This window comes from Trachinotus anak, unplaced genomic scaffold (genome assembly GCF_046630095.1).
Source record: "Trachinotus anak isolate AG129_WGS33_773 ecotype Australia unplaced genomic scaffold, CSIRO_AGI_Tana_v1 ptg000008l, whole genome shotgun sequence".
In the NCBI taxonomy this organism is placed as follows: Eukaryota; Metazoa; Chordata; class Actinopteri; order Carangiformes; family Carangidae; genus Trachinotus; species Trachinotus anak.
In genome coordinates, this window is record NW_027273859.1 from 24,506,000 (window position 1) to 24,533,053 (window position 27,054).

The 27,054-nt window shown below is 39.4% G+C and overlaps 1 protein-coding gene across 1 annotated transcript in view; it reads right to left on the bottom strand.

The window, feature by feature from the left end:
- ksr2 (kinase suppressor of ras 2) overlaps positions 1–27,054 on the bottom strand; it is a 97,571-nt gene that overhangs the window by 8,620 nt on the left and 61,897 nt on the right. Inside the window, exons 7-18 of the mRNA XM_071483699.1 lie at positions 24,459–24,528; positions 23,154–23,237; positions 22,768–22,853; positions 20,803–20,823; positions 20,404–20,513; positions 17,125–17,293; positions 16,547–16,588; positions 13,581–13,650; positions 9,099–9,147; positions 7,745–8,106; positions 2,856–2,952; positions 2,636–2,769 (exon numbers count right to left, since the gene is read on the bottom strand). Coding sequence (XP_071339800.1) covers positions 2,636–2,769; positions 2,856–2,952; positions 7,745–8,106; positions 9,099–9,147; positions 13,581–13,650; positions 16,547–16,588; positions 17,125–17,293; positions 20,404–20,513; positions 20,803–20,823; positions 22,768–22,853; positions 23,154–23,237; positions 24,459–24,528 — 1,294 coding nt within the window. The remainder of the gene's footprint in view (positions 1–2,635; positions 2,770–2,855; positions 2,953–7,744; positions 8,107–9,098; positions 9,148–13,580; positions 13,651–16,546; positions 16,589–17,124; positions 17,294–20,403; positions 20,514–20,802; positions 20,824–22,767; positions 22,854–23,153; positions 23,238–24,458; positions 24,529–27,054) is intronic.

Consider the following 27,054-nt stretch of genomic DNA (forward strand, 5'->3'; position numbering starts at 1 on the left):
CCACCTCCAACAGCTACACTCAAAAAAACTACTTAAAAATGAGTAGTTGTTTTTTCTGGGAATTACATCCTGTAGGCTAATTATTTCCTGGTAAACAGCACGTGGGCACAGAGACCGGAGTCTTGTTGTGGTAATGATGTTGCTAAGCAACAACAAACAAAATACAACATGTTAATTATTGGGCTTCAGTGATGTTGGTAGGCAGATGTTTGACCTTTGGACAGAGACTGTCTAGCTGTTTCCAGACTTTATGCTAAGCTACGCTAATTAACTCTTAGCTCTAGCTCCATATTGATGCACAGATGTGACAGTGGTTATTAATCTTATCATCTAAATCTCAGCAGGAAAGCAAATGAGACAATTTCTCATAATGTACTAACAATAAAGTAACAGTACACGCATGCCAATAATGTGCAGGATTTATAGACAGAGCATGAAACTGTGTGTTAAATTCTTCCTCTCCCACCATCTCACACCTTGCAGCGATGTTCTTCACTTGAGAAACAGTTGTCTTAACTTTTTCTGATTGGACACGGTAGCTCACTCAAATCTAATTAATAACAGTATGATTTGTAAACCACCGTAACATTTTAGACTAATTTAGTGAAATGATCTGGTAAGTATATGAGGGAAAATATCACTGTTCATACAGTCCTGCTGTGCTGAAGCGCTGCCTGTAGATGTTGTGGGTGTATTCAGACAGCTCACTGCGCTGCTCTCGCTGGTTCGTTTCCAAAAAGCTCTCACTACCACCACTGGAAGAGGTTGATGACAGTCTTGGCATCATGAGGTCAATCTTGAGTGAATACAATATGTGATTACTGGTGTGCTCAGCCATGACATGGTAAATTACAGAAAATTCACTCTATTTGTTAGTTCAGTAAGAGCCAATTTATAGCATTTTGATTATTACCAGTGGCTCCCTGTTTTCTTTCTATGATATTTCTGTTTGCACTCTGTACTGTCAGCCACCACTGAATTTCGCTGCTCATAATTGACCTGGTAACTCGTCTCTCCCTCTCTTGAACACCTCTCTTCAGCACTGTTCATGTTCTTGAGTGGAGAAGTGGGAATTTCTACCATGGCAACAGTAAAGATGGACAGAAGAGAGGGGAGAGAGAGAGAGAGAGAGAGAGAGAGAGAGAGAGAGAGAGAGAGAGAGAGAGAGAGAGAGAGAGAGAGAGAGAGGCAGAACAGTTTTCACATAATTTACACCAGTTTAAGTTACAGGAGCACACTCATGTAAATGAGACATGTCAGATGTACAGCACAGACTTATTATTGAAGTTCATTTTTCCATATTGTTTCCTGTCAGAAAGGGGGACGTTGCTATATAATTGCCTCCTGTTGATGCTATAGTTGCTTTGAAGAACAACGGTAACAAGATGAGGTCAGAACATAGTACATGGCTGGATCTCGTCGTAGGCTGTTTGCATTCTGCCTAGTGTCAGCCCCTCATCTGTTTGCTCCTCTCCTACGCTCTGTGCTCACATATTTAGTAGTTTAATAAAACCAAATTCCCAAATAAAGCTGTTCTCATTTACATGTTTTTGTGTTTCTGTTGTCAGACAACGGAACACATTTTAAATAGTGACTAAAACCCAGCCCATTAAGACGACATGTTAACCAGCACCCACATAAGTTAAAAATAACGGCTGTGCTGTGATTTCGGCTGTATTAACTCGTAAAATGATAACTCAAGAGAGAAAGTTAAAAGCTCAGCAGAGCGGTGTGTCTACGGAGGGAAATCCCAACCTTGCACTCGTGGGGCAATACTGGCAATGCTTTTCTACAGAAAGTAGCTAAGGTTTGTCAAAGATGTGACTCTCAACACTGCTTGTTTGTGCCAAGTCATTTTGCCAGGGAGCAAGAAGTGCTTTTTTTGGCAGATGGTACCATAAAGACCAACGAAGACTATATTCAGAAGGAGACCTCTGTGGTGGATGGTCAGACGTACAACGTTCACTGAGGAGACTGGGGTTCATGTCCTGTTTGATTTTTGAAATGTGTTACTTATTGTTTTCAGTTTTTTCTTTATTTTTATTTCCAGATTTCAGTCGCTGTTTGGTTAGGTGAAGGCACCAAAGCTACTTGGTTAGTTTTGCCTTCCTGACAGAAAACCTTTTCTGCCAGAAAGCAAACTTCTCCCATGTGCCCAGTCGACAGTCAGTCAGTTGGACTGTGTTGTGTGTTGCGGTCCAGCCAAAAATGCGGACTAACAACAATTGACCAGAGCCAAGTAAAGCTAACACAACTGATTGTTTAAAAAGTTAGTATTATTTAAATTTTTATATATTCTTTTTAAAGTCCATATAGCAACAAAGCAGATATTCAGTGACATCAGCCAGAGGATCCAAACCTTTTTTTAGTTTAGTGCTGTTTGTTTATGATAATCAAATAGGCTTAAACCAAAAGTAGTAACAACAAACTGGTGTTAGAATATGTAAGTTGACTGTTTTTTCATTACTGACATATTGTCTTTTTGTAAATATGTATCCACTAACAACATCCACTGAATTTTGTTGTCCCTGTACCATGTGCGTCAACAATGTCAGCCTGTTTCAGAGACGAATTGGTGCATTACACATGCTGAAAAACAGTTCTCCTGTCTCTGATGTGGACTGCACATGATTACCTGCCAGCTTGCAGAACCCCAGATATGGTGAAGAGTCCAAAGTCGGTAATGACGACTTTCCCGTTGTCATAAAACACGTTCTTGGACTTCATGTCTTTGTGTAAGATCCCTTTAGCGTGGAGGTAGCCCATCCCCTGAGGACAGAGAGAGATGTGACTTTTCTGTAATATGATGTGCACTGCTGAGGTGTTCTGGAGAGTCACTGTTGAGTTTGTTTTACCTTGACCATCTCTTGTGCGATCTGTCGGGTCTTGTTAACATCCAGCACAACCTTGGCGTCCCGCACCACAGAATAAAGTGTCCTGCCTTTACACAAGCTGAGAGAAGAAAAAAGAAAAAACACAAAGATGACTCACTTTAAGTGACTGTGTATGTAATCTTTTTTTTTTTTACTGACGAAAGCCAGCCCATAAAAGCAAGGTGATCACTTATCATCATTTACTATTGTCCAATCTATTGTACCATTGTATAGTGATTTTCTCATTTCCCACAGTTGCCAAAATATCAGGTGTTGATGGTGATCTGTACCATCCTAGAAAATTGAATACTTTGCAACATCAAACTGAGCTTGAATGTTGCCTAAAGCTTTTGTGTTTCACCACCTTTTAATAAATTCAATTTGGGACAATCCATTCATATCTCGCACTGCACTGTAAAACCACTTTAATCCTGATTCTTCGGTTTATTCGATTTGGTTTTAGCATAATTTAGCCCCTATTTTATTTTAAATCATATTCAAATGCATCTTTTTATATTGCCTCATGTTTTTCTTTAAATATCTTGTCTTCGGGCGTTTTTGTGTCTTATGTTAAGCACAGTCTGCCTTGTTGTTGGAAGGTGCAAATTAACTTCCGTTAGGTATTTTATCTGTTTTTCTTGCTAATGCAGGCATGGAGGAAGAATGGCAGGAATGAGAACGCCCCCCTCTAGCAACACTCACACATTGTTTAAACATGGTTTCAACCACACCCTTAATGTGGGATTCGGGTTTAAATTAGCATCTCTTTTTAAGTTATACATAGGTGTAACAATTTGTTAACATATTGAACCAGATAAGAACATGTGTTTTAAGGCTATATATATCATTTGTATTAGTGTTGGTAATACATTCTATTTACACTGAACTGTTAGCAGCGGTGTTTTAGCAGCATTTTGTGGACTCTTTTCGGCAAGTGGGAGATATTGTAGCTGTTAAAAAGCCTTTGTAATTACAACTAGGTCTGTACAATATGACGTAAACACGACATAACAATGCAAGATGCCTCTAATGATTTCTCTTTCACCAACACTTGTCTCTCAGTTCCCACCCACGTACAAATACAAAATATTAGCAAATATCAGAGTTAACAGCTCCTGGTTTCAGAGTATACTTCCAAAGTTTTAAGTGTTTTAGCTTTTCAAGCTTTTCTCTCTTGGTGACCCTTCGTTTTCACACATTGCTCCGCTCACTTCATCAAACCAATCATCTTTTAAAATGTTCAATGTGTTTTTGCTACTTTGATCCAAAACACAGTCTTACCCTGAAGTTCACAGGTGTTAGTGAGTTAGTGCTGTTTGAGACGCTGTTATAGGATAAAATGTCATCAATCTGAACTGAAACATGGGCCCGATAATTCACAGGTGCCAGGGGGAAGCTGTTACACTGCGGTTTGCGGGGGTGGTGTCATATTTCTGGAGGGCTGCCATCACGACGCCGCGTTAATAGACAGCTCTACAACCACCCCCTGCCTCACACCAGAAGCCCCTCAACCCTGACTGTGCCACACAGGTGACCAACAAAGGACCTGAAGCCAACACTTCATGCATATTCATTTGCAACAACCACTTGACAGCAGCCGCATTTTTAGTAGCTCTCCTCCCTCTGGGTCTTTTCAACACAGAGATGCAGCTTATGGCTTAAGTGTCACGTCAGTTGAAACCTTTACATAAAGAACGTACTATGACAACAGTTACCTCTGTACCTCAGACAAACAGAGTGTGCTCTGCTTTGAGGCAGGGTAAATATGTCATGTACATGTACACAGATGTAGATTTCAAGGGGGGTGCAGGGGATACCTGGCCCTCAGTATTTAGAATAAATGCATTTGCCCCCCTGGTGCTTCTTTTCTTTTCAGCACTGGGATTCTTTTCAATTCAATTCAATTCAATTCAATTCCATTCAATTTTATTTGTATAGCGCCAAATCATAATATACATTATCTCAAGGCACTTTACAGGGTAAGGTCAAAACCTTACTTTGTTACAGAGAAAAACCCAACAGTTCCCACAAAGAGCAAGCGCTTGGCAACAGGGGGGAGGAAAAACTCCCTTTTAACAGGAAGAAACCTCTTTTAAATAAAATAAATAAGTAAATAAAAATTTTAAAAGTAAATCAGCCTTTACTTATAGGACAGTTGAGAGCGACAGGAAATGGGACAGAAAGTAGGGGAATGACATGCAAGACATGAAAGAGCCCGTCCAGCTGAGACTCAGCAGAGCACTTGTGCCCACATGGTTTGCGCCCTAACCATTCAGCTATCAGGTCAGCTGGGAATTCTTTTGCTCCAAAAATGAATAAATATGAATGATGACACCACTGAATCACACACTCACACACACACACACACACACACACACACACACACACACACACACACACACACACACACACACACTGCAGTGGCACAGGGTCTCCACTTCTCAGGTTTAATTATGGTGAAGCCAGAAGGGAAAAGCATACGAGTCTCAAAACTATGCAAGTCATGTACCACTGGGTTATGATCTTGAGTGTATTTTTAGAGGTTTGTTTGCCAGTTTGCTAACTAATCTTAAGGCAATGTTACCTACGGGTAAAAGCTTGCTAGTTAGCTAAGATAGCAGCAGACAAGCTAATCCAGCACCAGCTGTGCAGCAGCCGTCCGATGAGTCAAAAGAATGGCAGCACGCGGTTTGTTGACAGTGTGGGACATTTGAATTTGAGAGCCTTACTGAATTATATTCATCTGTGTTTTAAATTGACAAAATTTTTTGTTTTTGTTTACATAAATAAATATATTTACACCATGAATTGTTACAAATTGTTGCATTAAAAAAAATCACCAGAATGCAGGAAATAAAGTGTTTGATGCTCAGGTTTCCTCCCCCCAAAACAAAACCTACACCCATGTACATGTGCAAAAACCCAGGAGCAGCCCCACAGATGACCCTGTGATCTGTATTCTCAGTAAAATCAATCCACAGTCACTTGTGACAAATGAAATTATCGAAGAAAAAAGAAACAATCAATATTTGTTATTACGATTAATGCAGCCTAAAAATCATCCTTAAAAAAAACAAACAATAAACCTCTGTTAATTTTTAATTTTACAGTTTTGTCATGTTGTACTTTGTGCTGCAAGAGTATGATAATGATCACACGTTTTCACACTCCTTTTTTTGTTACTTGTATTACTGTCTAATATATGAAACAGAGTATTGGTGGATGACAGAGCCACCTGTTGTACTGACGTTTTCTATTACTTTCATCAATCAGCACTGCAGGAAAGATTTCTGAGACGCAGCCAGCTCCCCTGCATACACAATTTCAGCTGGCATCACCTGCAATCAACCGCCCCAATCAATCAGTCAATCAGTTATTTAAAATACATTTACCACCACTGTGAATGTGATGGGAATGGAGAACATTAGCTTTGAGAATAAAAGAAAAGAAAAAAAGCAAATTTATTCGAAAACAAAAAAAAGAAAGGAGAGGAAACAAAAGAGTAAATTATTATTTTACTGAACAGGCTTTGTTCAAAGCCTGTGTAGATGACAGAGAGAGAGTGGCAAATATCCAAACTATTTCCTTTTGAACGTTATTAGCTGTACCAATTAATTAAACCAGAGAGTATTTCTTATTATGGTCTTTAACAGGAACACAGCCTTGTCTTCATTGTTAGAAGTGAAAAAACACTTGCTGCAAAATATTTGAGCATTAATCCATGAAATAATTAGAGTTGTTCATGCAAGTGGGCGCCGAACCAGTACGCTGTATTATCTGCTGTCATAGGCTGTAGTCAAGACAGATACACCATTGCTGTGAGGTGTGGGTGGTTCATCCATTCAACAACAGTAGCAGCCAGTTCTAATCATCATAACCCTCTGCTTGCTTCACTGTCAGCCACTCTAAACTCACTGTCTCAAAGGGGGGGACAATGACTCCCTGCGGAGAAGGGACGACTCTGGAGGCCGAGCAGCTGCAGAACCACTGGGCTTTGATGTTAACTTTCAGGAGCGTCTTTGCTCAGAAAGGAATAATATAATAATGTGTTTATTCTGCATATTTTTCATCCCTTTCTTCTTCAAATTAGAAATGTTTGGCAATTTTTTGACACTGGAAAACAGTTTCAATGCTTTAGATAAATACATACTTTTGTGTATGGTTTATGGTGTTGACATACACTAAGCAGTGATAGCCTCTAGGCTAAGCTTTATCCACACTTAAAATGTAGTATGGATTTGCACATCATATCATACTGCTGTAGATGGCTTTATATTTTTTACATTTCAAATATGGTTTTGGTTGTTTACATATATTTTATCCTGTTGGTACTGTTGGTATGGTTGGTCAACAGCATACATTCAAATAAACTCACAATATACAGCTTTTTTATAATTGTAGTTAATGCCTCGCATTTTGTAATGGTTATATGTGCTTTTATTGATTCTTTACATTATATTGGCTCTCATCTTTATTGTGGTTTTTGTGTACCATTCAGCAAATTCTTCAAAGCTCCAATGCCATATTACATAAGCAGGATTTGAGTATGAAAGTATAAAGTATACTCAGAAAAGTCATTGCACACTGGGGTGAGGAACCTTGACATTTAGTTTTCCATTTGTTCATGGTGTTTTTGATGTATGTTGTTTTCTTACAGTCAAACTGCAGAATATTATAAGGATTAGAAGACAGTATAAACTAAATAAAGCTTGTTCGTCAACTAACTTTTTGCCAGGGTAGTGCAACAGTTGTTCTCGACATTAAACCTATCACTATGAGATAAGACAACACAGCAACTTCTATCTACAGCACCTGTGAAGTTGGTTTCTGTTGGCCAACAACACAACATCTCACAACATCTGTATGTTTACCTGGTGATAATGGCCAGATGTGGTGGACTCATGCAGGCCCCCATGAACAGCACCACATTCTCGTGCCGAGTGTTGCGGTAGGCCATCACCTCGCGCTTGAATGCCTTGAGCTGGTCCTCGTTGTCTCGCTCGATGTCTATCAAGCGGATGGCGACCTCGCCGTGCCAGCGTCCGTGGAACACCTTGCCGAAGCGTCCCTTACCGATCATCTCCCCGATCTCCAGCTGCTCGAACGGGATGTCCCACTCCTGCAGGAAGATGCTGGTCTGGCTGGCCTTGCGTGGGAAGTTGCGAGCCGACAGGAGAGACAAGTTCATCTCCTCGAACTCGTCGCCGGAGTCCTCGTCGTTGCCTTCCTCATTCTGTGTTGAGACAAACTGTTTTTTTGGTGGCTGTTGGCCTACATTTCACATTTACACAGATTTACAACTGTGGTGATTAAAAAAAGGTTGTTATGCAACACAAAGAGATGGTGTCAAAATAATCTACCAAGATCTCAAATTCTTATTTTCATGCAAATGTCATTCAGCAGCTTGAGGATTATAATCTTCTTAAACCTCCAAACTATATTAAGTAGGAGTTTCAGAGGGAAGAAAAGCTCTTCATGTAGTGCACATACTTGTGTATCTACTGTAACTTGTGGTGTCATATCATTTTTATACATTGCTGTTTCAGATTCAATATCTTCACTTGATCTCCAAAGTTGCGCAGATAAGATATGTTGTCTATACTCCATAAATTAATGTATTTAGCTCTGACGTGTTTGAAAATATTGTACAAAATATTGTACAAAATACAAATATATTTATGTGTTGCCTCTATAAAGAATCACATGTAATTTCTGTGAAGCTGTGTGCATTAGAAATACTGACTGCTGTTTAGGCCGTTACACACAAAAATGTTGAGTTATGAAAAAGGAAAGCAGCCAGGGGTAGAAGGTGGCTGATTTATTCTGATTTGATTTTAAATATAATGCAGCGCAGAAGTGAAAATGACCTATTCAAAGATGCCTGCTGGATTATTATTCAAGGCAATATGCATCACATTTTCTCAGAATACATCACTGTTAAAGGAACGGCGATGACGATCTGTGAAGTTTCCTTCTTGCTGCGTCTGAGGCATAACTTTACCTGGGGGCTCCTCGGAGAGCCGAGCCAAATTGTCTTAAATGAGAGAACAATGCAAATGACTGTGACAAGTGACGGCCAAAGCTATTTTGCCTTCATTCGGATTCACAAGTAATTTCACACTGACAAAAATGGGGAGAAGTAAAACAACGTTGTTATTGAATGGAAAAAAACGGATATTCACACACACTCAAAAGCATCACTCAGAGATCAAAAGGAGGACTCACATCTGATGTAGGTTCAACTTCGATTTGAAGTAAAGGGTTGCCCTCATTCCTACAAGCAAGGAGAATGGATTCAGAAATAAATGAGAAAATAAATTAGTAAACAATGCAGATAAAGTAGGTCTCTGGTGAGCCTATGTATTTTTTTCTTTTCTTAATTTTTTGCTCCATTAATCAGGTTTTTAAACAGTGTTTTGGTTCTTTGTTGCCCTAATAAAGTGTGAATGATCCATTTTTGATCTGTAGCATCCTGACAGTGTTGCTTGGTACAACCTCTGGGAGTGGAAGCTCTTTCACAGGGAGACAAACTGGATATATAACCATAATGATGTGATGGTAAATGGACTGCTTATATAGCACCTTTCTAGTCTGATTGACCAATCAAAGCGCTTTATAATGTAAGCCACATTCAACTATTCACACACACAGTCATAGAGCACTTACATCTACACAGGGAGCGCTTCTACCATTCACACACACTCATACACTAATAGAACAGCCATCAGTGCCTTGCCCAAGGACACTTCGACATGCGGACTGGAGAAGGCGGGGATCGAACCATCAACCCTCTGTGGACAACCCACTTTACCTCCTGAGCCACAGCCACCCAAAATAGGTACCTAAAGACTAAATAAAGACTATAATATTTAAAAAATATTCTAATATTAAACTTTCTTTGTAATGTCTAAATCTTGCTAGTGATTGTCATTATGAAAATGTTGTTTATTTCTAGTGACTTTCCTTTGTGGAAGCCTGTTTTCCACACCTACTATTAAACTATGTGGAGCAATCTCTTGAGCAATATAGATTCATATATGTATGGATGTGTTGTCCTGATGTAATTGGTGGTAGAACATGATCTAAAGCCACACCTGGGTTCAGTCAGAACAAGTCTGTTTGTGGACCTTCATGGTGAGTAACCTGATGGAAGATGTAATATCTTTGCCATATTTAAAAAAAAAAAAACTTTTTGGGAACATCTATTCTGTGAACAGGTGTGGAGTTTTATCGCTTCATATGGGATTTATAAAGTTTTAGTGTATGCTACAGTGATTTCAGTGGGTTCAGTATGACTGAATACTAATGTGCCTATGGTGTTGTTGCACTTCTTCTTCCTACTTAGTTGAACTGATGACCCATTGACTGCACCTGTGCCTGGTACGTGGCAGTTTCCTGAACCCCTGAAGCTGCAAAGAAAAAATCCTGATCTTAGCTGCATGACTGGATTACTTATTTTGAATCATAACACACCAACATTTCTTAAATTCCTACCATTGTGAACTGGCGACATAAGCTAACAGTTACATGTTCCCTTCATCTTCCAGCCTTTATTTATCAGTCATTTTTTAAATTTTATCAATCTTGTTTATCTTGTTTGTTCTTGTCTTAGACAGTATTCTTCTAAATCAGGCTGAGGTTGTTTCTGAAAAAAAACTCACTAAATATTTTGAAATTACATTTGAAAAAAATGACTGGACCACAGGCTTTTATGTTGTAGATCACCTGCAGGGGACCACAGGTGGGAACAAATTATATCAAGACTATTTGAAAGATAAATGAATGAAAGTGTGAATGGGATGAAATGTAAAAAAGGACACTCCTAATTACGAGTGGCATTTTCTTACCCTATTTTTTTAATTTCACAGTCGTTTCATGAACTTTCAAGTGCATTTGTGCCCCTAGTACCTATTAATTTTTGACCCCACCATGTACAATGCCACCTACACTGTGGGTGCCAATAGAATGACACAGGGGAACCTGTTTCCCCTCTTCAACCCACCATCCACATAACTGGCTGTGTAACATCGGCGCATAACCTCTCACAACCTTTCTGTGGTATATTAACACTAATTCGCAAAGCAATCCTGGACCCTGGGCAAAGACCACAGGTGAAGCAGATAGCATATAAAATAATATGTGATTCCTGTGGCGCCAAGGGCCCCTACCACAGTTCGATCTGTGCTCTAATGAGGGGATCCTGCCGGGTGTTGGGGTCTGAGACAGGCCCTCATTAACCCTGAGATGAGGCCATTAAGGCCAGAGAAATCTGCCAGCTGCCACTGCAAGAGCATACAAAGATGTGGGAAAGGAGGGACAATAGCATTAATTAAATCAGAGGAATATGAGTTTCATAACCGCGCTGATGTGGTCATGTTCGTCAAAAGAGAGATAGAGAGAGAGAGAGAGAGGGAGACTGTGAAAAAAGGAGAAGTGGCGAAATAGTACAATTGTCCATCCACAGAAATAATAATGAGTAGATGGTCAAAGACACGGAGGTGTAAGATTTATAGTCTCACAACCTTTTTCAAGAGGTTTTTTTCATGATCTCTTATATCTCCTCATCTCTTGAGAAGCCAATGTAAATACTGTTGTGGTGCTGTTGCTGCGTGATCCCGGGGGGAGGGGGGATGGATACCGCAATGCTAAAGAACATCTCCCTATTTACTGCAATAGTTTCATAACTTAAATCTGTGAAAGTTAGACCTAAAAGTCATTTTCTAAGGAGATGTGCAAACATGTTTCTGTGACTTTTTTTAAGGTTAAAATTACAAACAAAGGATGTAGGGAGAAACTACACAAGGTATCCCTGTGCATCCTTGAATAGTGAATATCTGAAAGAAAAAAAAAAAATCACATGTTCCCAAGAGAATTTATCAGTACATCATCTTCTCTGACTGGTAACCTGTGAAAAAAATGTTATCCAGAATTTCAGTGACCTGAAAACTGCAGACTGCTGCTAAGAACAAGTGAACCAAGGACATGATCGTACTATTCTACACTATGTTCACTCCCACTCTTCACCTTTACAACCATGATAAACGAGTGGTCATGGATCAGTTTGGAATCACTTGTGTCATGACTTTTAAGTCATAAATGTTGTTATTCAGAGGTAATTCTTTGCCAGTAAGTCAAACAGCTTGGAGGCATTTGGGCCTCTCTGATGCACCTCTCAGCAAATAATTACTGGAATAGAAAGCACTTGATTTTTATTTTCACCATTGATCTGAAAACCAGTGAAAACCAGATAGATGGTTTTTCTTTCTTTGATCTAAAACCTGGCACTTCAGGTATACAGTATCTAAATCAGCTGAAAATCAGATGAAACTCCAACTGAACTCGTATTGCTACGGCAACATTTGCCAAATGATTGCAGTATGATTTTTTTTTTTTTGTAATTGTTCAGCCCTAATTTTGATGAAGATTAAACTTTATTAAAGATTATGCAAGCAAGCCAAAAAAATGTATCCAAGGTTTGTCAAAGCCACATGGGAGTTGTTTCATGGTGAACTGCACAGAATTTACACCCATTTGGCTAAGAAATATAAATCTGGGTCTTCACCAGCTGTTGTTTCTTAAGTACATATTCATTTAATATATATAAATTAATATATTTATACAAGGGTCCGTCATGTCCCCATGAAAATGACCATCTTGTCTTCACTGAGCTTGCTTCCCCCAGAGATCGCCCACACAGCTGCAGCTCATTCACAATTGGACGCAGTGTGTCTACAGAGACCAACCTGTCTCCGCCTCATCGTCTCTGCTGCTTTGGAAAATAAAATTCCTACGTTGCGTTTGTCTTACCCTGCGCAAAACTGGCAGTCGAGCTTTACAGTACAATAGCTGAATATAATCTGAACATAACAAAAAATTATCTTTGTCTCTTGGTAATGATTATTATGGTAATGAATGTACCAGTAGTCATCAGACAACCCCCTTCTATTCAAACACAAACCGAGCCAACTGTGATGTATGTTTAGCATCATCTGTTGTCATACTTTCCTCGGATTCTTATTATTTCCAGACATTGCTTGACATTTTTTTTATCTCAAAGCAGGCAGCTGCTGCGGGATTGTGGCATGAAGATATCAAATACAATTTCTTTTAGATGCAAAATACATCGCTGACACGTGCGGCCCTGTGTCCTATACCTTCATTCAGAAACTCGTGCCAAGACTGTGTTGATATTTTGAAAATAAAATTAACTGTGGCATTATTTATTATTGATTAATCCATTACAATCCATGGATATGGTCCATATTTCATCACAATTGACCATCTGCTTGTAGAATGAGGTTCTCTTGCCCTGTTTCTTGTGATAGATTGAGATCCTAATCTAATTAACATCTGGGTCATCATTCCTCCTCCTCTTCCGGCTGTTTTCCCGTGACCACTGGCTTCCTCAAAGAGCCAGTGGAAATGCAGTTGGCATCCCAAGTGTAGCATGAACTAAAGGCCATGCTAACATCAGTCCCTGTGTGCTCGTCATATCAGCCCTCGCATTGAAATTGTCACCCAAATATCTGTGCTCCAATAAATTTGACTGAGCCACAGAGAGAAAGAGAGAAGGAGGAGGAAGAGGAGATGAGAGGGAGATAACTGAGAGAAGAGATGGATCTGATCAAGATCAGAGGCACTTTCCTGGTTGCTTTAAATGTGGCCATGTGGTTTTATTGAATTCCCTCTGTAACAGATTCTACTCACCCGGGTTCAGACAGGACCGGGTGCAGGATGACCTGCGGTGCTCTGCTGGGAGGAGCCTCCGGAGCAACATCTGGAGATATCAAACCAACACATCAGAACAAAGTTGCATTCAGTGTTAATTCCTGAACATTGTTTATTTTTGCTTTGAGTGTTTTAGAAAAGAAGAAGAAGGTATCAGCTGCAGTTGTTGATGATTTTGGATTTTTTTTTTTTCCTACTATTTTTCTTCTTCCGGTTAATTTCACCTATGTGAATGCGGGGGCAGGGGCATTGGGGTGGGTGGGGGCAACTTTGTCAGGCAGCCGATGATGTTTAAAAAAATTATGTAAAAAAGAAGTCTTCATCTTTTCATTACCACATGCAGGAAAAGCTGCAAATCTTCTGTTCATAGCTATCGTCGCACTCTATCATAATGAAAGAAATTACCTAAATATGGTGAGTGCACAGAATTGCCTCCCACTCAATAATGAGACAAGGTTAACTTTTCCCACTGCTCATATCACACAGCAAATTAAAGAATGTAAACAGTTACTATGGGAAACATGATTAAAGCAATATGCAGCCTCATGTACGGTATATTCTCCTAGTATTGTGCCACTCCCTTGAAATCCATGTGTATAAATCCAAGTACTGTATAAACCCCTACAGACAACCTTTACAGACTTCTAGACCACACAGTCTATGGTCTGTTTAATGTAAAAGATCATAGGACAAGATGGAACGGTGATCTTAGATATGCTAATGGGCAAATTGTATTGGATTCTACCAACAACAACACTACTAAAAACCCTGCCTATAACTTTTTCATGAAATTTATTTCATTAGAACGTACTGTTAATGGACATTAACTCCTCCCATCTTTGTGCTTTTTTTTTCAAATGACCAAATGACATACAGTCAGAGTTTAGAGGTAAGACATCAGAGCCCAGCATAAATCCTTCTGATTTACTCAAGAACAGAATTGATTGTTGATGATCGTTTTTGGTATAATCAAATCGACAACATATCTTTTTTTTTGCTGGCTTGACAGCAGCAAGGGAAAGTAATCAATTCCCACACACTGTCAGCACTTAGCTTTTTGAAAGTGTAGTGTTTCAGTTGCAGGCGTTTGTCAGGCATCAAATCCACCATGTAATGATATACTGAGAATATATTGTGCATTGAATGCCTCCGTGACCGACACTGTGCTTGTTTCCCTTTGCACCTTGTGTGCATTAGACAAAACACAGTATAATCTGACTGAAGCAAAGACGCGTTCACTTTCTCTAAACGGTATTCAGTGGCTTTTTCTTTTTTTCTTTTAGTATAAATCAGTGTAGAAGACGTCCCCATGGTGGGAACAGTAGCACGCTCTGTGGAGTGATGATATACTGCAATGTGTTATCACTTTGCTGCGCCTCCACAGTGTCTCTTTTAAATTACGTAAAATACATTTAATTTGATCGCCATCGTAGGGCGGACAGCATATGCTGCATGTCATATTGTGGAGGAAGAATCCTCCATGCTCCTCTTTGGAAGCGACTCCTGTTTAACATGAAAGATGGAGTAAGGTCAGCTGTTGTGTTGCATCTACCCCTGAAAGACATCAGAGGATTCGCAGCCACGCTTGCCGCCTCTGTTGGCACATTCTGACAATTTGTGACACAAAGTGGGAGCCACAGAAAACATTCCCTTTGTGGCATGGTGCATTAGTAGCTGGCACCGTTGCCTCACAGCATGGAGGACCTGGTTTTGTTTTCTGTGTGGAGCCTGGATGGATGTTTGCATGGACTGACTCCAAAGACCAGCCAGCCAGGAGGACTGGAGGCTCACAAATCACCCAGTGGTGTGAATCTGAGCCAGTCATATATAGCTATATCTGTTATCCCTGTTACAGACTGACAACTTCAGCAGGTTATGGAAGCTGGGATATGCCAAAGTGACACCAAAAATGAGATCTATATTAAATCATACTGTAGGCTTATGCAAATGTGTTTTGTTTGTGTGTTTTCTTTTCTAAACAAGAGCCAGCATTTACAGCACATTTAATTTGACATGAACGCAGCATTATCTCCAATTGCAGCATAATGATTTTAAATTGCTGGGACTAACAGTGAGTGGTCGTGTTTGACCGTGTTGTTGTGCGGGTAGCTGATGTAACGTAGGTGAAAATCAGTATGTGTGACTACAATAATCAGAACCTGGGCACCACTGTGTGCTGTACATCCATGAATTCATGAAAATCCTGTCTCCCCAGATCTCAATTATATTTCATTCTTTTTCTCACACCACTCCAGGTTGTCTGGGCTCTAATAACCTGCCAAATGAGCTGGTACTGGTACCAGTGTGGACAAAAGCAAGGAGCCCAGGCACCGGGAAATCATTAGGAAGCTCAAATGAGAAAAGCAATGAGTGGGTGTCGTGGCAATGAGTCTTAAAGGAGGGCAAGATGAGGAGATGAAAATCATCACCAATATCAAAAGAACACTTCTCCTCTATGGGCTCAAATTAGGGTCAAAACCTGGGTCCCGAGAGAGCCCGCCCCAACACCTTTCAGGACCCACCGTGGAGATGAAGGTAGTGGAACCGCCTGCTTTGTGACTCTCAGATTCAGGTGTAAAAACAGGGTCAAAATGTGTATCTGTATTTTGGTCACATGTTTTCTGCACACACATGTTCACAGAAGCACCTCTTTTTTCACTTTCTTTGTGTAACCTGACCACTGATTTCATTTGTTTGCAGACTTTATTCTTTTGCATGTGCAGAAAAATCTTCTCTACACGTGCACAAAAAGAATTTACATGCATCTCTAATTTACAGGTTTCACATTTACAACTGCAAACTTGATTTATGAAGATCACTTTACAAGCTCAAAAACGTTTTTGACCCTAATTTGAGCCCATACTCCTCGTCTTCATTCATTCCTCATTCTGGGCTAGTTGCGGTGCATTATGGGTAGGGCGAATGATCAATTATGAGGTACTTACCTGGGAAGATGAACTGTTGTTTGTATTTGAAATAACTGGAGGCTGCAGAAGGAGACAAAAGATGAGGCAGAGTTAGGTCTGAAGTTGTGCTGCCTTGCCAATCTTACCTGGCTGTTTGTTTATTCTCAAATCAGTTCCTGAAAGGATTATGAGACACGCCTCCACTTCATAGCACAAATTTAAAGTCCACACACAAGATATTTCTCGACATTAATTTATTTTTCATTAACACTTTATAAGTGGTTTTTTCACTATCTATTTACAGGCTTTTAGCAGAATCAGTACACGTCATACACCTTTTGTCAGAGCAACGTGGGCTACTCGGACATGCTATTAATTTGCATGTAAGTTATGCACGAGTTGAACATGTTCTAGCAACATTTATTGAAGTTTTATCAAGAGAAAAGCTGTTAAAAGATTTTAGCCTTGCCAGCAGAATGTCTCTAGGAAATGGCAACATCACAACAACTTTTGGATGGATTGCCATAATTCATGGTCCCCAGACAATGTATTCTACATTTCTTCTAGGGCCATATCTGCTTAACGTACATATGAGTGTAGTCAGGACTTTCTAATACCTGTCAAGTTGAACTGTTTCTGTTGCCGCGCTGACTGTGGGGAGGGGTGCAGTGGCGAGGGGGGCGTGGCACTGCTGGGCAGAGGAGGAGCCGGAGAGGACGGGGTGGAGGAGGTGGTAGATGAGGGATTGCTGCTGGAGTCTGGTTGGTAAGGGACTGGGATATGATCCTGAGAAGAGACAGAAAAGAGAGGGTCGAACAAACAGACGCCTTTGTGATTTTGCAAGTTAATCACAAAATGCTTGAACTCTACTTTGTTGTTAGTCTCTCTCTGATTCATACCACCAAATCTCTAGATTGATTTTCTACCTTCCGGGCAGCACTTGGTTTTCATTAATATCAACTTGCAAAGACTTGAAACTTGCCTGACAGAGGTAATCCATCAAAATGAGCAATATGCTGCCTTTGTTTTGTTATTATTGTGTTGGGCTGCAGGTGTAAACAGGAAGCATTGTCAAAACTATCCCGAGTGGTGCATTCAAGGATGCTCCGACACGCAGGAAAATAAGGTTAGCTAAAATTGAATCAGGAAAACTACTTTACATTCATACTCTCATTACATTTGTGTGTATTTTCACTCAATCAGCTGACTTCTGACAACCGATCTGATCTCACCAAGACCCCGCGTAATTAATGAAGTTGTCTGTGCAGTTCATGAAACTTACCAAACTAATTTTTAGACCTACATCATGACCACTGTCTAGACTCCATCCAATTTTAATTCTAAGAATAGTACAACGATTTCATAATGGAGTCTGATCAACCAAAGCCTGTTCGTGCCCCACTTTTCAGTAATAACTTCTAAATAATGTTTTTTTTTTTTTTAACAAGTCTCTCCTGATTGCACTGACTTGGCTGAAATGCACTTTATTAATTACATTGTCTGAAAATCTAATCTAAGAGTAAGCAAAACTTGGTGGAGAAAAAAAAAAAGCCAACTCTTAAATCTCAGATGTCAGAGCATCCTTGAATGCACCGGCAGTTAAAGGTTTCAGAACTTACTCCAGCATTTAACTGCAATGCGATGATAACGTCACTGACAAAACATAAAGACAGCAAACGTTTCAGTTTGATGGATGATGTTCCTCAAGCAAGTTTGAAGCCTGTGCTTGTTGACTGAAGTGAAGCCCACTGAAGTGAAGGCAAATCAATGGCCTCCTGGGAGGTGGGAAATCAATCTAAAGATTTAGGGTATGTTTTGAAAAATGGTCTCAAATGAAGCAGTATATGCAATTTGCAATAAATGAGGTAAAACTGGTGCACAACCAACTCTACAATCTAACTTATCTGCAGAAATAAAAAGACACATCAGGCTGATTGTGGTTATTCTCATCTCTTTCATATCCTTTTAAACGATCACACATTCAGTCTAAAGGATTTAGATAAGTATGATAAACAAAGGGCAATAACACTATCTGACTGGTAATATGTGGATTGACTATGAATGTAGGTAAAAAATCTATAAAATATATTTCCTTTTTTATTTGCTTGATGTGCATTAGCCCTCTCTTCTGCGTATTAGCGGGGGCTTAGTGAGAGACTGTGCCCTCACTAAAGTGTGTCCCTGTTCAAAAAGAACTTTGGATACTTTTTTAATAACTTTTTAACAATAGTTAAAGCAGACTCCTTAATTTTAGGGTGATTAAAGTAAGATCAAAACACAGGGTTAGGACCTGCTATCAGCGCCGCACTGATTTACAGGTCTGTCATACACATACAAGCACCAGACAGCAAAAACTAAAACACAGAAGTTAATGGTTTCTGTGAGTGTTAAAACTTTACTGACATCAATATGTTTGCAAACACAAAAGTTAAGCAGGATTATATTTTCACTCCCAATCAATGAACAAACAATACTCTTTTTTCAATATCATATCAGTAAACTTTCAGGTTAAAACTGAGCATGTTTGATCATTGAAATATGAATATAATCAAGTCTTCTTTTATAACCTTGGACTGCACAAATTAGTGGAATTAGTGCTTGAGTTGCAAACCAGGGATGCCACATGGGAGATACCAAATATTCTGATGTGGCTGATATTAAAATTTTTACCTAGTTGGTCTTTTTGTCTTATTCTCAGAATCTGTAGCACCTTGCAATTTAGTTGGAGTTAGTAGTTGTATAAAAGTTCATCACTGAACTGAATTAAGACACTTAAAAAGCGTAATCATCATGAAGCTGGTCATTGTTTTGCTAAGTTACTGTCTTGTAAAAAATGATCCCATTATCCATCTGTACAAGCAGCTTATTACGACCCATAGTTGCATGTTATTGTGCAGTGACTCTTGCAGCAGTAGTTGTAGTAATTAAAGAAAGAAGCAAAGGAGGACGACAGGTGACGTACTATCAAGAGCGACACATCCCACGTTAGGAGGAGGTCAGAGGTCGCTCCTAATGTCCCATTTCAAACCCACAATTAACATTATTTCCTTTTATCTATTACAGCTCCACAACCTTAACCGTGTTTATTACTGTAACCATGACAATGGAGGTCCTTTAACTAAAGGAAGTAGTTATTTAAACCCAAACCAAGATGTTATCCTAAATCTAATCAAGTTGTTTTTGTGCCTAAACATAACCAAATCGTGACCGTTCCACTGCCTTACCAGTGTGTTTATTATTGTTACCATGACAATGAAGATCCTGTAAAACCTACAGGTCGTATCCGAGGGCTGGGACAAACAACCTAAATGGCTGTGTGGGTTGGAGGACTGGTTGGTTGCTCAAGGACATTATACATCTCACACACTGGGTTGGGTTCTCGGTGTCACTTGGATTTTCAGGGAATTTTCTAAACTGTCCAGCAGTTTCTCAAAGATCTAAACAAATGTGTATGTGTATATGTACATTTACTCCTGTTCATCTATCTTCCCATGGGAAACATATAATGTCACAACAAAATCTCCATGAGTTCCACTGTGACAATTTGACATTACAGGAATTAACAACAAGGCTGAAGTATAGAAATAATCAGTTTACAAAGACAACAAACACAAAAGTTATTCACATACACTTTCTTTTTTAACACACACAAGATTTCCATTACAGAATTACCGGCAAACTTTCTCCCCTGGAATGAAGCAGAAATTCATTGTTTGAACACAAATCCATCTCTGTAAACATCAATACTGCTGAAGATATTTTCGTACGGTTTCTTGATCCCCTGGGAAAGACTGGATGACTCATAACCATTTTCCAGCCCCCAAAAATGGAAGAAATGTGATATGTAGGACAGGTTATACCCCAGTTGTAATACACAGGTTATTTTTTACGCTTACCTTGTTGATTTTGTTGGTTTTGGGGAGCGTCTGACTGATGTGCAGGTCTGTGTACCTGAGCGGGTTGTTGATGTCACATGGCACTGATTCAGTCCGTACCAGACGAGCTACTACACAAAAGAAGAGGAACAATGAAACAGTGTGGGAGACCGAAATTAGACAACACTCACCTAATAGCTTTAGTTAAATTAGGGAAAAACTTGTCACTAGGGGCTGCTTCTAGTTTGAAAAATGAACAAAATGCCCTTTCTTGAACACCATCCATTTGTTATCACATACAGACACTTTGTTAAAAAAAAAAAAAAAAAAACACCTCTCCTTATGCAAACTATGTCATTAAGAAATTGTCACTCTTGCTTAGTAAAGTCGGATAGAAGAAGTCTAATTAGTGTTCTTTACCTTGAGTCGTTCCTTGGTGATCTTATTGGGGGGAAAAGGGAGGGAGGAAAGCAGAGAAAGGACAAAAGAATCTCAATTCTGATAGCAGATAATGGGAATTTTTTCAGTGCTGTCAGTACAAACAGTGGATGACGTAATCACATTTGTCAAACCTAAGTGGCTTAATTAATCAGCAGATAACTCTTTATCTGCTTAAACCAGCAGAGGCTCTTTTTTTAAAATGGGGACTTGACTGTAAAAAAAAGTATCTTCAGTAGCTCTAAGGACTCAGATATACAAGTATATTAATAATCATGAGTGTAGAAACAGGAAGCAGCTGGGTTTAAAATCTAGTTCTGGTCCTAATCCACTGATTAAATATCCACAGTCGTTTTTAAGCTAAGGCCTCTTTGGTTCAGCCTTCAGGGCAAGTTATGCCGACCATACACCAGAAGACTGTAAAAAGACATTTAGATAATGTTTCATAAGTCACAGAGTTTTCCAGTATCACACTATAAGACTGAGGATCTTGCACAGTCACTATTTGCAAGATTATTTCCCATTTTGCTCCTGGTGGAACAGGAAGAAAAACTTTTTTTTTTTTTTTGCTCTTTGAAATTTGATGTTATTATTGTTATGATAATAGTAAAATCATTATTGTTGTTGTTGTTGTTGTTGTTGTTGTTGTTGATGTTGTTATTATTATTATAATATAAAGTTAGAAACTCAACGCTGTAATTGTAATGATCTTCCCCTAAAATGACTGTTTGAACTATGTAGTTATGATTTCCTGTTTTATTTTGAAATCATCTAGCTTGTGTCCAATTACCCTTGCCTCAAGAATCAAGAAATTTAATGCTGGCCTTATTGCAAACGACTCATATTACTGCATCTCCTCGGAGTCGCCTCCATGCTCACTATGAACTTTGCTGCTTCCTGCTTGGCACTATAGAAAGCATCATTGAACATCACTGTTTGCACAAACAGGACTAAAAACTTACCACCATACTAAACTTGTTTGATTTTACTGGAACGTCAAGATGAGAAAAGACTGACTTAAGACAGCTTGTACGACCATGTTAAACCAAACGGTGGAGAAATGACAGGAGCGCGCCGCAACTCTGGCAAAAGTGTCATGCTTCTATTCCGATATTGTAAATTTGTCTGTGCAAGTGAAATCATTCGGTGTAAGGCCAGCATTACTTGACAAGAGTAATTCATTATCAATTCAATGACATTAGTCATTACATTGCATTCATTACTCAGCCCAGCTCTGTTACAAGTGCTCCAAGATCTCCACAATCACACATTATGTGTTCTGCATTGTAAAAATCAAAAACGAGACACTGTGGTTTAACAAGCAGCTCTCTGAGGTGTTTTACTGACCATTCACAGCTTAACGTTAGCGGTGACAGCTCACACTACTCCAGAAATCCCAAAGCTAGATGAATGTGGGCAGAGCTAATGGTGGCTAGCTAGCAGCTAATACAACATGTAATTCAAGTTTATTCTGAGGCTCTGGGGAGTTCAGTCAGAGGCTGGGCTGCTGTACATACACACACAGACATGTTCGCCCATAAATCCAATCATTGCCTCTGTTTCTAGAAAGCTACCATCGGTATAGTTGGTACTTTGGCTGTTTGGAGGGAATTAATACAGACTGCACAAAAAGTCCAGCGTTGCATTGATGAGATAAGGTAAAAATTTACTTCACGTTCTGTCCGAGCAAAACCTCAAACCATTCAGTCCACTGAAGCGCCAGTGTATTCAAATTCAACTTCCCAGTAAGACTGAAAAGCAGATTCCCATATTTGAAGTAACAGAGTCTGGTATAAGTAATGTAATGACTGATTTTCAAACTGTAATCATCAACAATCAACAAAAATGGAAACTACAAAATACTACACTTTCTCTAGCAAAAATGTTCCCATTAATGTTGAAGAAAAAGTGGCTTTAGCTTTGAGGGAAATGTTACATAAAAAATACCTTTGAGGGATTCTCGTCCACCTCGCTGTATGATCAGTAAATGGCAAGGTGGGGCTTCTTTGGTGCATTTGTTGTGGCACTTCAGCCTGAGTGAATACAAAAGCACAGGGAATTTGATTAGTGTTTGTCTTGTTATTGTCATTATTTAATTTTTTTTTTTTTTACACAGGGACGAAACCTAACCTTCAAAGTGGAAGCATTAACATGTAGAAAAACAGACAAGAGGGTGCAAATTGCTAATTTTAATTCAAGTGAGATGAAAACAAAAGAGTTCACAAACGTGTCACTTAAAAAAAACAAAAAAACAAGCAAAAGTAATAACAGATTGAATTCGACTGGGGTAGTGAATGATATTTAAGACAAATAAAACAGTCTTAATAACCTACTTGCAGTTTTTACATTTCAGTCCAAACAACATTCCCTTTCCACATACTGTGCATGTCTGGGACATCCAATACTTTGTGGAAAACCTGCAGGCAAAAGAAGAGAGAGCGAGATGAGGACATTTTTAAAACATCAGGACATCACTTTCAGCTTGTTGCACATCTATATGACATGTAAGGACCGTGGATTACCGTGAGGAGAGCACTGCTTCTGACCTTTTGCCTTTCATATCGTTCTCTCATTCTGACAGCTTTTGCCAAAGAAGGCCTCACGTTCCCTGTGTAACCTTTCCATGAGGATGATAGATGCCTGAAGAAGCTACTTCAGTTAAAGTGTTTACCTTCCTTATCTCCAATTTCATTTTCATTTCTACGGTAACCCAGTGCAAATGAATATCTCTCTGAATAGCACTGCAGCGCAGGACACAGGCCACAGGGTTTACATCAGTTCAACAATCAGTCCGAGTGATGGGAGCTTGGAGGCCCCCGCCACTCATAAGGAGTCCAACACAGTCACTTGTCAAACAAACGAATCCACAGAGTGCTCTGTGGCAACAGCCAGTTCCCTGCACAGACTGACTGAGCGGTTGGAGCACGTATATGCGACTGTTGGCTCTATTTACTGATGCATGCTAGCAGTGCGGCTGGCTGGCTAATGGCAGGTGACTAATGCAGTTTGACAGAATCCAAATCTCTTTATTAGGCCCCTCCTTTGATTTGATTGAGAGGCACAACTCCATCCAGCCCCTGATGGATTTTTTTACTGGACTCTGCTGTCAAATATGAACGATGATGTGACATTAAGAGCAGTTTCTGCAAAAAGAAATATTCTTTCAGCACAGACGAGGCCATAAAGCCACATTGTCTTCCAGCTACACAAATGCACTTATCCTAACAGGCCAACAATGCAATCAAGGGCACACAGTAGAAATATACAAACTGACACAATCGAGATTTTTGGGTGGAGTAACAGTATTTCTCTTAAACCTTAATCTTCAAATAAAGGCTCCACAAATTACATTTGCGCTGAGTTTGGCTGCTTGGAGGTTCTCCTTCCACCTCGCTGACTTTCAGCAGGCAAAACACCCACGTTCTGGAGGCTGCAGAGATCCCACAACTAATACGGCATTGCTTTACTTTTTAGATCACTAGCGTGTGAAGTCAAGCAGGGTAAGAGAGAAAGAGAAAGACAGACAAAGAGCGACAAGAGAATTGAGATGAGTTATGCAAGAGGCCCTTTTTAATTGGACTGGCATTCTAGCACAGATGTGTGTGCACACTCACCCACACACTTTCCTTTAGGCCTACCTGTGTTTTATTGAGTTTCCCAGATCTCTTCGGGGAATCTGCGGGGACCAGCGAGGCACTGAGAGAGTGTCTGGAGAGGATGAGACAGGAGAGAGGGAAGGTTGTTATGCTTCTCTTTTTTTTTTTCTTTTTTTTTTTAGTTAAATGGTAATATTGACACAGGGTCTTTCAGAACTACCTAAATGTCTTGCATTAAATAGTCATTTAGCACATATGGCATTTCAGAGAATGAACTGATATTATAGCAACAGACTGACATTTTGGTGTCAGACTTAATCAGCTGCTTGCATATCATGCACACGGTTAGTTATGACTCACTGTCAGCTCGTCACTGTAAATGAGATGTTGTCCTAATTGTCTGAGATAGATGGATAAATAGATTGGTTGGCGGTTTGGGAGAATCATGCTTTGGGTTAAATGATGATAAACACTTCCTGTCTCATGCTTCAAGTCTCTGTGGACTTTTACTGTTTTCATCCAAGACCATGATTATTCTTTGACCTCAGCTGTAGCTAAGTGTTGAAGGAGCCTAAACCAAAAACAAGGTACAAACATCCCTTAGTAGCTATGAGCAGATAAACATACACATTTTGACAGTCAGTGTATCGCTGGCAAATTCGTGAAGAACATTTTGCAACTGCAGAAATGTTCTGTATCATCATTATGCTACAGTGAGGTCCAAAAGTCTTAGATCACTAGTAAAGAAACTTACAGTTTGCATTTTTCTGGAATGTACAACAAATTTTTTCATCACAGATGAAGTTAACAATTTGAGCAAAAAGTTAAATCTTTGAAAAATGTACATGAATTTCAGAATATCTTGTTATTCAATTCAATAAACTTTATTTGTCCCCAGGGGGCAATGTAAAGGGCACATTGATTAGACATTAAAAACACACAAAGTGTTGGTATGTCTCCTTTTTTCCTTTAATGAAAGCATGTACTTGAGCTGGCGGGGACTCTGCAAGTTGATGATAAATAATTTGACTTTTCACTTATATCTGGTGCCATTTTTCCCACTATCACAATGCTACTTTGTAAGCAATGATCTACTGGAAACTTGAGGCACAGCCTTAGTTGTGAACACTGGCTGCAAGTTGAGTTACTTGAGTAGATCGAATCCACCTGAGTGTCTTCCAAAGGAAATGTGATGTGTGACGGAGTTAAGTTTGTTAATGCTTCAAATATCTCCTCTTTATTTTACATGACATAACTTTTTGTGTTTTTAATTTTTTTGTGTGTGACATCCTGAAACTCTGATTATTTCCAGGTGTGAATGAAAATATTTGAGATTTAGAATATGTCAGACTTTTGGACTCCACTGTTGATACATAATGAGTACTCTTACTGGTGTGAAATTAAGGGAAGTGCATTGATTTGGCGCTATACAAATAAAATTGAATTGAACTGAATTGAATTATCAAGACAAACAAGCCTCCAGAACATTTACATCAGGCAACAACAAAGAAAGACTGTAAGGCAACACAGAATAAAAGACAGCTCTTCCTAGTGCACTCTCTCAGGCCTTTGGGCTGAAAACAGACTCAGACTATCAAGGTCCTATCTGAAACGCCTGTTTTGAATTGTTTGGCTGCCCAGACACAGATTTGTCATATAATGATGAGGCTACTTTTGTGCGGCCTGTATTTCCATTGTGAGGAACTATCGCTTCAAAAGGTTTTCACAACAAAAACCGTTCCGCTTGGTCCATTAGAGCTAACGATGACTGAGCAGCCCAACACATTTATGTGCCACCTCTTAATATCAGGTGAGAATGGCAACGCAGCGAAGGCAGCTGGATGCGATGGATAAACGCTGAGATGACAGTGCATTCTTCTGATGTGCTGTCTGACAATAATTCGATCACAAAAGAGGCATGCTGAAAAATGCTGACAAAATCAAAGGTCGTACCAGAAAAGCCACACTTACAGGCCTATTTATCTTATATTCTACTTTTGGTGATTTAGAAATGATAAACACAGTCAACACATGGAACAGGAAGAGAGGTGTCGATCTAATTTCACCATATTTTCACCACACCAACAAATGCTGCTTAAAGGAATACTCCACTGATTTAGCAACACTATCATTGACATATGTCGGTTTAACAACGGACAGTTAAAAAACAGGATCATCGATGCAGAAATCAATGCAGCAGAACATGAGATGCTGTCTTATTTTATTCCATTCTCTCCCCTCCCTTGCCAAAACCTACAATACCCACGATGCAATTTGACCACCAACAGTTAAGTTGGCGATTCTGGTGTGTTATGGTAGCAGAAGCTAATGTAGCAGACAGCAGATGTCTGTAAGCTCACTTATTTCTAACTCCACACATCTGGATTTTTTTTTAAGACCTTAGCCCCGACAAACACTGACTCAAATGGCACCACTTTAGGAAATTTACACAACTTCCTCTAGAAGGCTTTACACAACTTTATTCACTCCCAAAGACCTATCAACACACTTTAATGTGTAAAATCAGTGGTAAAGTTCCCCTGTAAGTGAGTTAACAGCGTGTGTGTGGTTGAAGGAGAAACTGGTGTTAAAAAGACAGAATAAATATGCATATACTATTCATGTACATGTACTATTC